Genomic DNA, 16353 nt, shown 5'->3' with positions numbered 1-16353 from the left:
TGTATTTTAATCCTCTAGGTATAAAGATTAAAATTCCATAATCTTCTTTTCAGTAACTTTCTGTACATCAGACATTTAAATAAACTATGTATAGCGACCACAAGTCACTTACGCTGCCAGCTTTTTAATCTTTCAGAATGCCCTCTGTGTAAGTGCAACATAGATGATGTTACATTTTTCACATTTTCCCATGTTTAATCTTTCTAATTCCCATCTTTACCTTCCGATTCTTATGTCATGTAAAATCTGCAAACCATATGTAGATATCCATGCCAATAATGCAAATAATAAAATAAAAGGATTAAAAGCTATTGAGTCCTGCATTAGTTTCATCACCTGCCTGATATTAAACATGATGTTCACGCCACTTCTGAGCTAGATTAATGTGTGTGCTCAATTTGCTGCACTATGAATTTTAATCTATGAAATTTCCCTAGTGATATGAGTAATGGTACACATTTTTAAAATTAAAATGAATTATTGAATGACAGAATACACTGAGGTGAAATGGCCTTAGATATAATTGTGGAAGACTTTTTAAAAATAAAAATGTACTAACATTTTATATGCAAAAATCATAGTTGTATAATTTTCTTCTATCCTCACTTGCAGGTGCTGTTGATGTATGGAGCACGGTTCTTGCACGCGAACCAATACATCATTATCAACATAGCCAAGACATACAGTCTATGGCTATAGCAACAGATAGTGCTGTAATAGCAACTTCCTCGGGTTATCAAGTAAGATTAGAATCCACTGATGAGAAAGGATACTGGCAAAATGCATGCCAATTTGAACTTCAGAAATGGGTGGGTTTACATTTTATTATTTCTCATGTGTACACTTTTCCAATCATGGCTGAATGTGATATTGCATTATATGGGGCTTTATATAAATCTGTTCATTATTAGAAAATCAAGAAGTTTATATGCTATTAGCATCCATTAGATTGATTAAGATTTTGTGGAGAGGACATCTTAAAGGAAGAACAAACATCAATGTTTTTAGGAGAAAGGTTAAAATCAATAAAGGAATAATACTTAAAATTTATAGAATGATGTTTTATATTGAAAGGTCTCAAAAACCTTTAGGTAGTTAATTGCTTTTGGAAATGTACTGACTTGTTATGACCAAAGGGATTTGGTCCATCAAACCTATTTGCATCGAACTATCAACAGTTTATTTTTATGAGTATAATATTGAAAATCCTGTCCTTAACCACTCAGACATAGCTATACCAATTCCTGAATTGGATTACATGTTTATTTTTTAGGCTTGCTGTTTCTGTTCTCCAAGTAGCACAGAAATGATTGTATTTATTTTGCTGACTCTTTTTAAAAAAAATCAATCAATTTCTCAAACAGCTGTTTATCTGCTTTTCTTTTAAAGATTTTATTAACATACATTCACTGTTTTATTATCTAATTAATTCTCTGGATGTAAGTATTGCTGGCAAGATTAGCATTTGTTGTCCATTCCTATTACTCTTGGACTACTGCTGTCTTAAGTGTTGAAACTTCCACCAGAAGTATCTTTAGAGATACATCCTGGAACAGGCCCTTTCTGCTCAATGAGCCTTGCAGTTCAGCAACCCACTTAGCCTCATCACAGCTCAATTTACAATGACCAATTAACCTACTAACGGGTATATCTTTGGACTGTGGAGGAATGCAGAGCATCTGGAGGAAACCCATGCAGTCACAGAGAGAACATACCAACTCCTTACAGAAAACTCCAGTCCCGGTTCCAGGTTGTACTTGAAATTAACGCTGCACAGTTTCACAAGATTCATTCCTGGGACACAGGAGTGTTTAATTATATTGGTCAAAACTCCTGGAGTTTTGAAGGATGAGAGATATTCTTATGTAGACATACAAGATTAGCAGAGTGGACCCAAGGTTAGAGAATTTAGAACTAGGAGATAAAGTTGCAAATCTGGTGTTGACCTTTTAAGGCACAGTTGAGGACTAATTTCTTTATTCAGCCCATTATGTCTGTGTTGACCATGATGTAGATCTAAACGGATCCCATCTCCCTATCATGTCTGCTTCCACCACCTCCCTGACAACACATTGCAGACATCTACCATGCTCTGTGTAAAAGGCTTGCTCCACACGTCAGCTTTAAGCTTTTATCCTCTCACCTTAAACCAATGCCCTCTGGTATTTCATCTCTCTACCCTGGGAAAAAAACCCAACTCCTACTCTAACAATGCCTCTCATAATTTTATACCCTTCTATAAGGCCAACCCTTGGCCTTTGATAACTCCAGCAAAAACAACTCAAATTTGTCCAACATCCCTGATAGCTAATACACTCTATTCCAGACAACATCCTGGTGAAGCTCTTCTGCACCCTCTCCAAAACCTCTACATCCTTCTTATAGTGTAGTAACCAGAACTACACACAATGTTCCAAAAGTGACCTAACTACAGTTTTATACATGACTTGTATACACAACAGGACTTGCCAAATTTTATATTCAGTACCTCAACCAATGAAGGCACACATGCCATCTGCTTTCTTTACTACCCTGTCCACTTGTGTTTCCACTTTCAAGGAGCTATGGACTTGCACAACATGATACCTCTGTAAATCATTGCTATTAAGTGTCCTGCCATTTACTGTATACTTTCTTCTTGGTTCTGACCTCCCTGAGAGCAACACCTCTCACTTTTCTGATTAAGCTCCATCTTCCATTTCTCCAATGTTGAATTGATCCATATCCTGCTGTTTCATTTGGCAAACTTAAATACTATCCACAGCACTGTATATTTGTAGTCAGTGAATTTACTAATCAGTGAGTTGTAAATATTTCGATTCCTCTACCTCTGATAACTAGATGCTTTATCACTGGATGTATCCTTCCTATCGTTCAAGGTTCAGATTGATTTTTCTCTTCATTTAGAGAATCAGGGTATGTGGAGATTGGACAGGAAGGTGGGCAAGATGCAGGATTGGCTATTATCTTGTTAAATGTTTGAGCAGGCACATAATATCAAATAGCCTTCTCCTGCTTCTAAGTCTACTGTTCATTTATAGGATATAAGAAGCTAAGATGCTTGTAGATTTGCTGCATCCAATGCACAGAAGAAAACAAAATGCTAGTATCACATGTAGTGAATGGTAGCTAGTTTCTATGATGATGGCCCTTCAATTGTAAACTAAGATAGCCTGCAAAAGCTATAGGCATGGGTTTTGTGCACGGTTTTTTTTAAGCATTGGGGTAATAAAGAAATATCCTTCTCTTATTTGTTGTCATTTACATTTCATGACAAGATGTTGTGGGACTCCAGAGTACTGCATTGATCCATTGTTGATGGTATAAAGACAAAAGGTGGTGGAAACACTCACCTGCTCAGGCGGCATCTATGGATAGAAAACTAAACTAATATTTCAGGCCAAGAGCTTTCATCAGAACTAAAAAATATCTCTTGACCTGAACTGTTATAATTTACATAAGTGCTTGAGTGTGCTGTTTTCTGCTTTTTTTCCCAGATTATCCACTGTTCATATTATTGTTTAACACTTTCTCTCATGTTATGTTGCTTTTGTTTACCTTCTTCACGTGTTTGTGTAACTCTCATATTCTCTAAATGAAGAGAAAAATTGTCCTCAGCTTTGAATTTTGGACAAATGTATTCAGTAATGCACTATTCTCAGCTTTCTGGTGTAGTGATATGCATCTAGTCCTCTGTAGAATCACCTTTATGTTCTTTTGGCATGCTATAACATTCTGCCTTTTTAATTAAGGTTGATTTCCTTGTTTGACTATTATGAGAAATACTGTATACTGGATCACATTACAAGTTGAGAGGGAACACAGTACACCTGCAGGACATGCGTGTGGTGCCTTTTGAATACCAAACTATGAATTATTACATCTGTTATGAAGTTATCCTATTCAGGAAGATGATAATCCTGTACTATGTGATAGAAGACTTTTTAAATGTGTAGGGTGTACTTTGTCCCAACAAGTACTATGCAGTAGTATAGTACTGCATAGTACTATGAAATTTCCAAGCTGCAGACAGACATGTCTGCATCACGTAGATTGGCGAGGAACTAATTAAATGTGAGAGTAAGAGTTAAGCCCCTTCAGGATAGAGCCACCTAGGTCAATGATGGTACCAGAGATCCAGTCTTAAAGTTGGGTATTGAAGTGCAACATATTATGTAAACCCTGTACTATTGCCACCTTACATGTTTCACATTTCTTCCTTCTGCTATTCATTGTGGAAGAGTACCATTTCATTAACTGAGTGAGAGTGTTATTTGTCCATGATTCACCTGATACAACTGAAGAATTTATGAAAGGAAGGCGAGGGTGTATTGGAATTAATTGAACAGTGATGATGTGTAAGAGGAGAGTTTAGGATTTGGGACAGGGATAAAGATGTGGAATAGGGAGTAGAAAGATATAATGGGTAGGGTAGTAGGGTAGTGTGTTCTTTGGATAACATTAACAGGATAAGAAAATGTGTAAGTCGAAAGAATTAGTAGATGATGGATGTGAAGAAACCAACAGATGAAGACTTCAGGATTTGGAACAGGAAAGACCAATTTTTAGAAAAGTAATTTGCAAGAAAAAGTGTTTACAATGTTGTAGTGAGGTAATCAAAGGAGAATACAGAATGTTGGTGATTAACAGGCAAGTCCATTGAAGATTAGAAGAGATACTATGAAAGTTAGACCTAAAGAGAATGAAGTGAGTGGTTTTATTTGAAGCAGTAAATGGTAACTGAGGTTTGTGGGACTACAGCTAGAGGTCATGGGTTAAGGGTGAAAGGTGAGAAGTTTAAGGGGAACGTGAGTGGAAGCTTCTTCGTTCAGAGGGTCATGAGAGTGTAGAATAAACTGCCTGCTCAGGTGTTCATGCAAGCTTGACTTCAACATTTAAGAGAAATTTGTTTTGGTACATAGAGGTAGGGATATGGAGGTAAGTGGTCTGGGTGCAGTTTGCTAGGAGTAGGTGATTTAAATGGTTTGGCATGGACTAGATGGGCCAAAGGACCTGTTTCTGTACTTTTTAAAAAAAATCTAATAACTTACGTACAGATCTTGCTAGTACCTTGTACTCCCACTGTGGTAAGATTTTCCTAATTTTGTGATCCACCCCCTTTGAAATTAAAGTCAGCATCCCATTTGCTTCCCTAAATACTGCTGTAACTATATGCTAACTTTCTGTCATTTCTGTGCAAAGACCTTCAAATCCTTCATCGCTGCAGCTTTCTACAGTATTTCTCTGGTTAAATGACAAACTGTTTTATCATTCTTCATTCCAAAGTGGACAACCTCACATTTTCTCACTTTATTGTCCATTTGCCACCATTTTGCCTTCTTACTTAATCTGTTAGTATCTTTCTGTGTACTGTTGGATTGTTCTCACTGCTTGCCATTTCCTTGACTTTTGTATCATCTGCATTTGCTACCTTCTTCCAAATCATTGACAGGTCTGGAAAGCAGCTGTTATCCCTGACTTGTTTCCTGTGGCACTCCATAGTTTACAGGTTGCCAATCTGGAAATGATCTCTTTACTCAAATTTGCTGGTTGATATCAGCTTTTGTTCTAGAAATAATAATATATTATCCTGAACACCAAGAGCTCTCTTGCAAAACACTTATCTTTTTAAAATCCAAATATATTGCATGTACTAGTTCTCTTTCTATTGTGCTTGGTACTTTGGCAAAGAACTTTAATGAATTTGTCAGACAGTAGTTCCTTTATTTATTCAAAGTTCTAGTCTTTAATCTCTGGACCACTTCTACCTTTTTCTATAACTATTTAAAACTAATAGAATTGTACTCCCAAGGAGCTCTCCAAATGCCAATATATTTACATGGCCCACCTCTTTCCCTGAGAAGAGATCCAGTATTGCTCCTTACCAAGTGGCTTCCTCTTTATTGTGTGAGGAAACTGTTTTGAAGACACCACACAAGTTCTGCTCCATCCAGCCCCTTGGCACTCTGGGTGACCCAGTCAATACCAGGAATACTGAAATTTCTGACTCACGCTAATCTACTACTGTCACAACCATGTGCAGTTTCTTGACCCGTGTACTCCACTATATTTACTCACTCTTTCGGCTCTGATAGTAGCTCTTCCCTCGAAGTAGCTTAAAGACATTGGGCACGTGGGAACACCATACCTACGTGTTCCACTCCAACCTGACTGGGAAACGTATTGCTTTCTCTACACAGTCACTGGTTTTAAATCCTATAACTCTTTACTCAACAAGGAAGTTGTTCATCACCTCTTCTCAGTACTAATGAGGAATACAGAATAAATGCTGGTCTGCCAGCATTACCCAGGTCGTAAGTAAATAAATAAACAAACAAACCAGATTTTCTCTAAAGTTCAGACTCAACTGTTTGACATTTAAATCAGTCAAGATGCAGATGTTTATTTCTAGGTGTTTATCACTGCTTCAAGCACAATGAATTTAAATAATCAGGCATTATAATCATATCATATACTGCCAGTGTTGAAATACGTTCATATGAAATTTAATAGCTTTGTCACTGCTCAACCATATTTCTATTGTACTTTAAATTGTAGAATCATGAAATGAGCTTTACCTGTAATGGAGCCGAGTAGTATATTGTGCTTGAGACTAAAAAGTATAGTTTAAAGTACAAAAGAACTGAGAAATGGCTTGAATTAAGAGCTTACTCTACACTTTCTTCTTTTGTTAAAGGAATAGTTAATATCCTATCTGACTTGCCATAGTAAATTATTCATTTGATATTTGTTTAATCATCAAATTAATTTGTGTGTGTGTGTGTATATGTATAAACACACACACACACACACTATATATATATATATATATATAATTATGGAGCACTTCTGTATTCCCTGGTTTATACCTACTCTGTCAACAAAATAGCTCTTGCTAATCTTTTACTTTTTCCATTAATTTTCCCATTGGAATCCACAAAAAAGTATTGAAATCCTTATCTTCATGATTTGCTTTCATCAAAATTGAAATAATCTTTGTGCTTTATGGTTCATTCTATGCCTTGTTGCTTCAATTTAATTTTATTGTACCTATCTTTATCCTAAATATAAAGTAATCATTGTGTTATTCACTGACGCTTGTTAACAATGTGTGTATTCTGCATGGTCAATAATATTTGTCAGGGATGAGTATGCCTCTACATTACATCAGTGACAGCCCTTTAAATCTACTACACCACACAGTAAAATGTTTTGGACATTCAAAGGATGGTCACAGCCTGATAATGAAAGCCAGTTTGTCCAAGTGTGCATGTTTTAGTTACTAGGCAGTTGGTATGTTTTTGAAACTATTCTTTTTACACTGAACTTTGTATTGTGATGAGTCAATTTCTGAACCAAGACTGCGGAGCAATGGTGCTCTTAACATAGCTTTTCAAGGTAGAAAACTGGCTGAAATCAGGACAATAAAATTGTACTATTTCAGGAGTTTTCCCTTCACAGAAGCAGCAAAGCTTGCATTTAACTGAACAGCAGGTGTATCTTAAGCGGAAACTGTGTGGAAATTTGTGTTAATATGAGAGTCAAGATACTTGGCTAGTAGTTTTTTAAAATGAATAAAACTCCAGTAGTGGAGCTTCTTCATTTAATTATATAAGTTGATCTATACTTTCTAATTACCCTGAATATCACAGAATTTCATTGTTTCTTTAGTTATTTCATTATGGGTTTTTATGACATAATTTTCTTGCCAATAATTATATCACTTTTGTTGCCCAATGAGAAGAATACAGAGATACCATTGACTCATTTGTTAATAAATAAGTTATATGATATGTTAGATAAATAAGATATATCAAAACCATTTAAAAGCTAATAAAAGTGTTGCTATGGAAGATTTAATTAACCGTCATATCAAGATTGCCTACGAAAAATAACAAAAATTGGTGAATAAACAGTAGTTGCTGTATTACATTTCAGATTATTACTGTGAGTAATAAATGTGTTGTAGCTATCTCATCCTTTGCTCTGTTTTTGCTGGCAATATTTACTATAGTCAGAATTGCTGATTTGTTAGCTCAGTACTGTCCCTGGCATTCAAAAACCCACAAAGAAACCATTCAGTATAGTTGCATTTAATATATTCGTACTTGATGGCTTTGAAATGGCTCTTCAATCAGACAGGCTTACTGTTAAATTTTAATTGAACAACTCTGCCAAGCTGATTTTACTGGAGGTTGCTAATAGGATAACTGGAGGTAGCTACAGAGATTGTTTATGCTTCCACCTCCAGCAACTAGTAGAATATCATTTACTGAGCAGTATTTTTAGCCCAGCTTTCTTGGTTTATTGTGTCAGATGTTTTGAGCTTGCAGATAAGCAGTTCCAATGTAAACTAACCTGCCTGACAGAAGCAGAACGCATGTAAGTGGAGGAGTGGAGTAGGAGAGGTGGGGTGGATTTCATTGAAACTTATTGAATATTGAAGGGCTTAGATAGAGTGGATGTGGAGAGGATGCTTCCTTTAGTGGGGGAAGTCTAGGACTAGAGCACACATCTTCAGAATAGAAAGATGCCCCTTTAGAACAGATGCGGAAGAATTTCGTTAGCCAGATGGTGGTGAATCTGTGGAATTCATTGGCACAGGCTGGTTGTGGTTGATAGGTTCTTGAATAGTAAAGGCTTCAAAGGTTATGGAGAGAAGCAGGAGAATGGGGTTGGTAGAGATATTAAATCAGCCAAGATGGAATGGCAGAGCAGTGGTGATGGGCCAAAAGACCTAATTTAGCTCCTATATCTTACGGTTAATGGTCTCTAAATATGACTACCTCCAAGCTGGTCTATGGTAAGGCTATTATTCTTGCAGTAACTGATAACTAAATCCATTGAGAATGAACTTCATAGAAATTTCTTTACGCTAACGATTTGTTCCCTTCCTGTGAACCACAATATATATTAAACATGTATAATTGATTCTTTATGTATTGAGATTCATCCATAAAACTGCTAGTGCCTATTTGTTCTCATTATTTTGTAGGTTAGTTATCTACAGCTTGTTCCAGATGCTCTGAGTACAGATGGAAATGAAACATTACTAGCAGCAGCTGAAGATACAGTTTATTTACTGAGACCTGATACAGAGCCAAAGGTGCTTCATTCCATCTATGGAAATACTGTGACCTGCTTGGATGTATCCACTAATTGGGTTGCCTGTGGTGTCAGAAACTTCGGTTGGATAATGAGTGAAGGCAATAAGGTAAATTATTTTCTAAATCAACTGTAAGAATTAATGATTTTAAACTGTGGCAACAGTTGTGGCAATATTTATTTGTAGTTGTATTGGTGAGAATTACTCGAAACACAAGCACAACACGATAGTCTATTACACAGCAGAACTTTTTAATCAGCACAATCTTACAGAGTTGAATCAAAAACCTAATCACTTAGCATGATTATCTCCTCATTTCACCAGATGTACACATTTGAATTTTTCTTCCAAGTCTTGTGTTGTAATAAATCTGTACTCAAAGAGGTCACCAGGCACTTACAGTGATGTAAGACAATGGAGAAGTACTTTTGGGGAATGAAGTGCCAAAGGAGCAAGTAGATATTGGGGGGTGGGATTCTAATTCTATCAATAAGTTTGTTTTTGTTTAGTGACTAACAGATTTGCTTCCATTTAAAAGTGAAATAGCTGGTGGTTCTGTGTTATCTGCAAAATGCAGGCTGACGACATGTAATCTCGTTTTAAGTGGAACCTACTAGATTACGTGTTAAGGAGCTTGCAAATCGCACGTAGCAAATGTGAATCAGAACAGGGGACTGGCAGTGATCAATCTGTTGGAACAGTCAGATAAAGTGAAACCAAAAACTACTAAAAATGAACTTTGAGTGGTTTGTATAAATTTTCAAGATGTTAGTATGTTCAATACTTGGTATGTGTAATTGTTTCAGATAAATGGACTGTTACATTTTATATTCTTGGGAAGGTGATTATCTTCTTGGTCACTTTTTCTATTAGCCATTGTCAGACTGCCATTTAATATGTACATGTTGAAATCCACACAAGGAAATTGAAGAATGTGCCAGTATTGCAGCTTTAAAATGAAATGACTTGCAGCTGAGTATCTAATAAATGTTATGAAGCTTACCTAGCCAAAATTGTCTGTTAAATACCAAAAAAAAATTAGGATGTTCTGTTGATTACCTTCTCTTCTATTGGTACTCTCTGGTTAAAAGCTTCTTTTCAAAAACATCTTAATTATCTTCTGTGTATTCTTCCCAGCCATTTCATGTACCTGTTTAACCTTCAATTCCAGCAGTAGGAATTAATTTTTATATACAAATATTAGTTGCATATATACATTTTATTGATATTTCTCATCGGCTGCCAGTAAGTGGGCAATGCATATTAAATCTCAGGATTGTCCACAAACAAATCAAGAATCATAAAGCCATGTAGCACTGAAGCAGACCTTTCAGCCCACTCTGCCCATGCTGATCATCTATACAGTAGTGATTTCATTTATCAGCACTCGATCATTAACCCTTTGTGCCTCAGTGATGTTAGATCCTTCTTAAATGTTGTGAGAGTTCCTTCTTCCACCACCAACCGGGCACTGCATTCCAGGTTCCGGCCATCAGAAGTGAAAAATATTCTTCTGCAGGTCCCCTCTAAGCTTTGTATACTTCTATAGGTCCGCCCTCGTCCTGCTTCTCTCCAAGAAGTTCCAAACAAAACTTGTCTCTCCTCATAACTCAAGTACTGGCAACATCCTGCAATCTCCTCTGTAACTTCTCCATTGTAATCTCATCCTTCCTGCGGTATTGTATAGGTTTTGAAATGTTCATCACAGTTAATGTGAAGTTCTTATTAACAGTCTCCAAGTCTATGTCACAGTTCTACAAACTATACATTATTAAAACAGAAATCTACTACAGATTAAGAGGATGACTTCAGTAAAGTTGAATCATATTCTACTTTTCTTTAAGCCGTATTGAAAGATTTTTAAGAAAGCAAACACTGCACACAGTTTGAAGATATTGTAGATTGCAGTAAAACAGTTCATGCAATGTTATTTTGTACTTAAGATTTTCAAAGTTTGCATTTGTCGTACCTTTCGTCTCTAGAATTAAATATGATGTAATCACACAGAAAAATGTTCTGTATTTTCACTATGATAGGCATAGCACAGGTCAAATCATCTCCTGTGCTGTATCATTCCATTCTATGATTAACAGAATGGTTTGATCTGCAAGCATATTGGTTCAGTCAAATCTCAAAAGTGGTGGAAAGTAATTCTGCATTTTGCTTGATTTGCCACCTGTCACAATTTTAATTACACTCACTGGTAAGTTTAATAAACAGTTGGATCTTGTAAAAAGATCATGTCAGGGTGAGTATAGTTTTCATTATGAACAGTAGTATGAGATTAAGCTCTGTTTTTGATTTAGAAATAAGCTGTCACAACTCTCAAGAGATGTGTGTCAAGGAAGATCATATTAGATAAATTGTATTTTCTTTTGTGTCTTCAGCACCTGTCGACATCTGAGCTGGCTTATTCCGACACATATCAAAGCTGTTTAATACTCCAGCGTTACAAAGAATTTTTTTATTTAATAAAAAACACTTGTAGGGCACTGGATATTTCATGGAGTGCTGATTAAGTTTTGCTTATAAGCATCTTATTCAAGGCGAAATGTACCATTAGTGGAGCAAGTAATAAAAAAGCTACTTTGGCACTGTGGAGCTGGTTAAAGTTGGAAACAAAGTTTTCGTTCAGTTAGTGTATTGTATTGTGTAGCCTCAAGTGGCTATAATGTTGTGATGCCCTGTGCAGCCAAATATACGTTTACTTTCTTGTTTGAAATTACTTTCATTATATCAGTGCTCTAAGGTGAATTCATATCTAGGTGTCAATTGTGAAAGTGATCTATAGAATTCCAGTTTATTTCTCTCATGAAATAAGTGCTGTAAAATACCTCCTACCCCCCCAACCCTCTGCGCCAACTCAATTTCTTCATCCTTTCCTTACAATTCAAACACTCCATCTCAGATATAATTCTCATGAATTTTCCCTGTGCCTTCTCCAGCATTCCACATTCTTCCTATAATGTAGTAGCCAGTATAATACCCATTACTCCAGCTGTTCGCTAAGTAGTGTTGTATTAAATCTACCATAACTTCTGTTGTAAAACTATTGTAACCTATGCCCTGGTGAATGAAAGCAAGTATCCCAAATGCCTACTTCACCACCTCAACCACCTGTGCTCTTATCTTCAGAGTTGTACATTGAAGTCTCCCAGTTCCTGAGTACTTCCTTGGGTCCTAACTTGATTAATCCTCCCAAGATCACCTCACACTTAGCAGGATTAAATTCCATCTGCATCGTTAGTCCCCCTTACATGCTGATCTGTATTATTCTATAGCTTACAACTGTCCTCCTTACAACACCAGCAATTTTTGTGTTATCTTCAAGCTTTCAAATCATACCTCTTGCTTTCATGCCCAAATAATTAATGCACATAATAAAAAGTAAAGATCCCAGCTCTCAGATCTTTGGTACACACCAATTGCAGAGTTCCAAACATAAAAACAACTCTCGACCATCGCCCTCTGTTTCCTATTACCAAAGCAATTTTAGATCCAATTTGCCAATATTCCTGAATCCTGTGGACTCTATAACTTTTTGAAACCACTTCTGATGAAAAGATCTTGCTGCAATCTATGTAGATCATATCAACCCCATTCCCTTGTCTATACATTTTGTTATTGCTTCCAAAAATGTGATATTAGTCAGACAGGATTTTCCGCTAACAAAGCCATGCTTTCATTGATTAATCCCTGCCTTTCCAAATGTCACTCTGAAATTTTCCTAATCACAGGCACATTGTGTTGGTTTGATTTGTGAATTTAGTGGGTTTATTGTTATTGAATTATACTGTTATAAATGCACTGGATAAGGCATTTTATTTTATAAGCTAGCTAAGCTAAGCTAAGCTAAGCTTAGTCCTGACGAAGGGTCTCGGCCTGAAACGTCGACATCGCTTCTCCCTATAGATGCTGCCTAGCCTGCTGTGTTCTACCAGCATTTTGTGTGTGTTGTTGTAAGAAAATATCTTATGTGTATAATGATCAAACTCTTACAACTTCAAACAGATTATTTCAAATCAGGTCAACTTTTATTGTCATTTTGACCATAACTGCATAGTAAAAATGAGACAACGTTTTTCAGGACCATGATCTTACATGACACAGTACAAAAAACTAGACTGAACTACGTAATAAAAAAACACAACACAGAGAAAGCTACTCTAGACTACAGACAACATGAGTGAATCTGCAGATGCTGGAAATAAATAAAAACACAAAATGCTGGCAGAACTCAGCAGGCCAGACAGCATCTATGGGAGGAGGTAGTGACGACGTTTCGGGCCGAAACCCTTCATCAGTAGTGAAGTAACATGGGATGGTCGAGGGGGGATAAGAAGTGGAGGGAGGGATGAAGTAGAGAGCTGGGAAGTGATAGGCTGAAGGGAAATGGGCTGGGGGAAGGTGGAGAATTGTGGGAAATAAAAGAAAGGTAGGGCTGTGGGGGAGATTATAGTGAGGGGGGAAAAGAGAGAGAAAGAGAACGAGACTAAAATTATAGCTAGGGATGGGGTAAGGGGGGGCAGGGGCAGGGGTATCAATGGAGGTCTGTGAGTTGAATGTTCATGCCAGCAGGTAGGAGGCTACCTAGGTGGGAGATAAGGACTACAGACCTACATTGGACTGCATAAAGTGCACAAAAACAGTGCAGGCTTTACAATAAATAATAAATTAATAAATTTATTAATAACATTAAGTCTTTGTAGAGGTGCTGCTAAAATAAAACCAAAATTATGTTTAGAAATGTGGATTTCTTGCATAGACTCTTGGAAGCAGGTTTCCAAAGTTGCTTTCATTTAGAGTTTGGCTACCCAACTTGAGCCCAATGGGATCTGACTACCTGTTTGGTTCAGATTTAATTGGCTGAATATTTTTGGTTAGGTTTGAGTTGGGTTGTGCTGATTTTGCTTAGAACTTTATCCAGATCGATTTGACTCCATATTAGCAGGTTTGACTGTATTAATGAGATGTTTTTGTTGGACATTTGATCATGGGTTGGAAAATGGACTTCATTCTAATTTAGTATGGCATTTTCAGGGCATGGATGTCAAGACTGATTGTGTATTCACAAATACCTTCTGATTGGGTGTGGAAAAATATAAGTACTCAGACTCAAGTGAAGTTTAGATTAGCTTTGGGGTTTCAAATATACAGACAAACTTCCATTTTCAATAATACATTTTAACATCATTGGCATATATCCATGATATTAAATCTGAATGCTGTAATGGTGGCATTGTTTCTCATTTTGCAATATTTGCAGGAGTATTCAGTTTCATGGAGGAGAAAAATCGTTCAGTGTATCTTTGTACAGGTTACAATTAGGGACACAAGATTTGCACTTCATGACTTATGCAGTAATCCACAGCCACTGTACTCCTTCAGAGGAGTAAAATAAAAATATAATGGAACAGCTTTTTTAACTTATTGGCAGTGACTTCATTTTCTCCAGTGTGAACAAGTCTGTATCACTGTAACTTAAAGTAATGTATCAGATATTTCAGAATAAAACTCATTGGAAATAGAACAGGGACCATCTTGTTTGTGTTTTTCATTTGTCCCATACATTGCTATGGTGCAAAGTCCCAGTAGCCCTCTAAAGTGCAAACACTTACAGTTTCACACATCAAGCAAATGCTGACAGGTGCTAACCAAACAGAAGCTAGGCAGTGGAGAGCAGATTCTGCATCCAAACACAGGAGGTACAGAAGCTTGAAGTCACACACTACCAGCTTCAGGAACAACTGCTTTCTTACAGCTATTAAGTTCTTGAAGTGACCTGCATAACCCTATGTTAGCAATGAAACAGTACAGACCACCTCTTGCACTGTGACGAACCTGTTTCTAATTGTTTTTGCAGTGTTTTTTCTTCACTCTCTCATATAATTCAAGCATTATGTTCTGTGTGTTGTCTAAATTACATGTCTATGATACTGCTGCATGCAAATATTTCATTGTACATGTACCTCAGTGTACTTCTGTACAAGACACAAAACTTGATTTGATTTGACTTGAGTAAACCAAATCAGCTACCTCCTAGACACCAGCTGAAAGATGCAATTACTTTTGTCTGATAATTTAGTTATGAATAAATTTATGCATTGCTTTCTAAATGTGAAATTTAAGTTGGGAAAATAGAATTACAACGGCAGGAAATATATTTGCATGCTTAGAGATGCAATGAAGAGTGGGTTACTAAATGGAAGGCAACATTCCACAAAAATGAAAGGAGAAGCTATTTTAAAAAGCCTTCAAATTGAGGTGTCATTTATTAAGACTGAATTAATAATGTTGGTGATTGCCATTTAACAGTGTAATTAGATTAGAGCAAATTTTGGAAAGATGACCTTCTCACAAACAAGTAGCCATTTGAGACAACTTACTTGGAGGCATTCTAGTACCCTGGGATTTATACGGGAAATGTGGATTTGCAATTGTAGATCTTTTCCCAAGGTGCATGAACTCTGTAGTTCTCTCTTACTTAGTATTTTCTAAGTGTGAAAATGCTCAGTTTTTTCACACTTAGTTGTTAAATGGATCCAAGTCCTGTCATGGTAATATGCAGGTTAAAATAGGTTAAGCTGCGGATTTAAAAGTCAATCATTTTCTAATAGCAAAGGAAAATAACCGTATGCTTAACTTTTTTTCTTAAACTGACTCAGTTCATTTCAGGAAAACTGTAGGTAAACATTGGATCATCTGTTGCATACCTTGTGAGAATATGTTCAGAATAGCTTTGTGTAACTGAACAGAAAGGCTGGTTCCTAAAAATATGATTGGGTAATTTAAATTTGCATAACCAATCAAGTGATCCGATTTCCATACAGCTGCTACTAGGTGAAGTTGGTACAGGTGTCTGGATCAACCTACAGGGAAAAATTAGGAATTAGTGACATCACTTTGACTGTCAGGCAGCACAATATTTACTAACTGTTTCACACATGGTTGTGTTTATTTTCTAAAATGGAATGTCTTCATCATAATAAGAGAGTGTGTTTGATTGAAAAGTGAAATAATTAGTTCAATATGAAGTATGATCTGAACAATCTACTGGAAGGAAAAAAAGTGCTTCTTTCTTTATGTGTAGCTATATATTCGTTAGTCAATAAAATACAGTCTTCTATACAATGTTTTTAAAAACTCAGATTAGTTACTCCATAGTATCCCAAATCCTGTTGCTTTCTATGTAGTATTGTTTTTGTTTGTTATTTATCATTTTATCTCTTCAGTTTGCCCTATATCTC

General features: G+C 36.4%; 1 protein-coding gene across 1 annotated transcript in view; it reads left to right on the top strand.

The window, feature by feature from the left end:
- fbxw8 (F-box and WD repeat domain containing 8) overlaps positions 1-16353 on the top strand; it is a 144335-nt gene that overhangs the window by 78040 nt on the left and 49942 nt on the right. Inside the window, exons 6-7 of the mRNA XM_073065469.1 lie at positions 613-809; positions 8996-9214. Of these exons, the coding sequence (XP_072921570.1) occupies positions 613-809; positions 8996-9214 (416 nt within the window). The remainder of the gene's footprint in view (positions 1-612; positions 810-8995; positions 9215-16353) is intronic.

The sequence above is a fragment of the Hemitrygon akajei genome, chromosome 14 (assembly GCF_048418815.1).
Source record: "Hemitrygon akajei chromosome 14, sHemAka1.3, whole genome shotgun sequence".
NCBI classification, from domain to species: domain Eukaryota; kingdom Metazoa; phylum Chordata; class Chondrichthyes; order Myliobatiformes; family Dasyatidae; genus Hemitrygon; species Hemitrygon akajei.
Note: the sequence above shows the minus strand (reverse complement) of the source record. Positions and strands in the feature narration are given on the sequence as shown.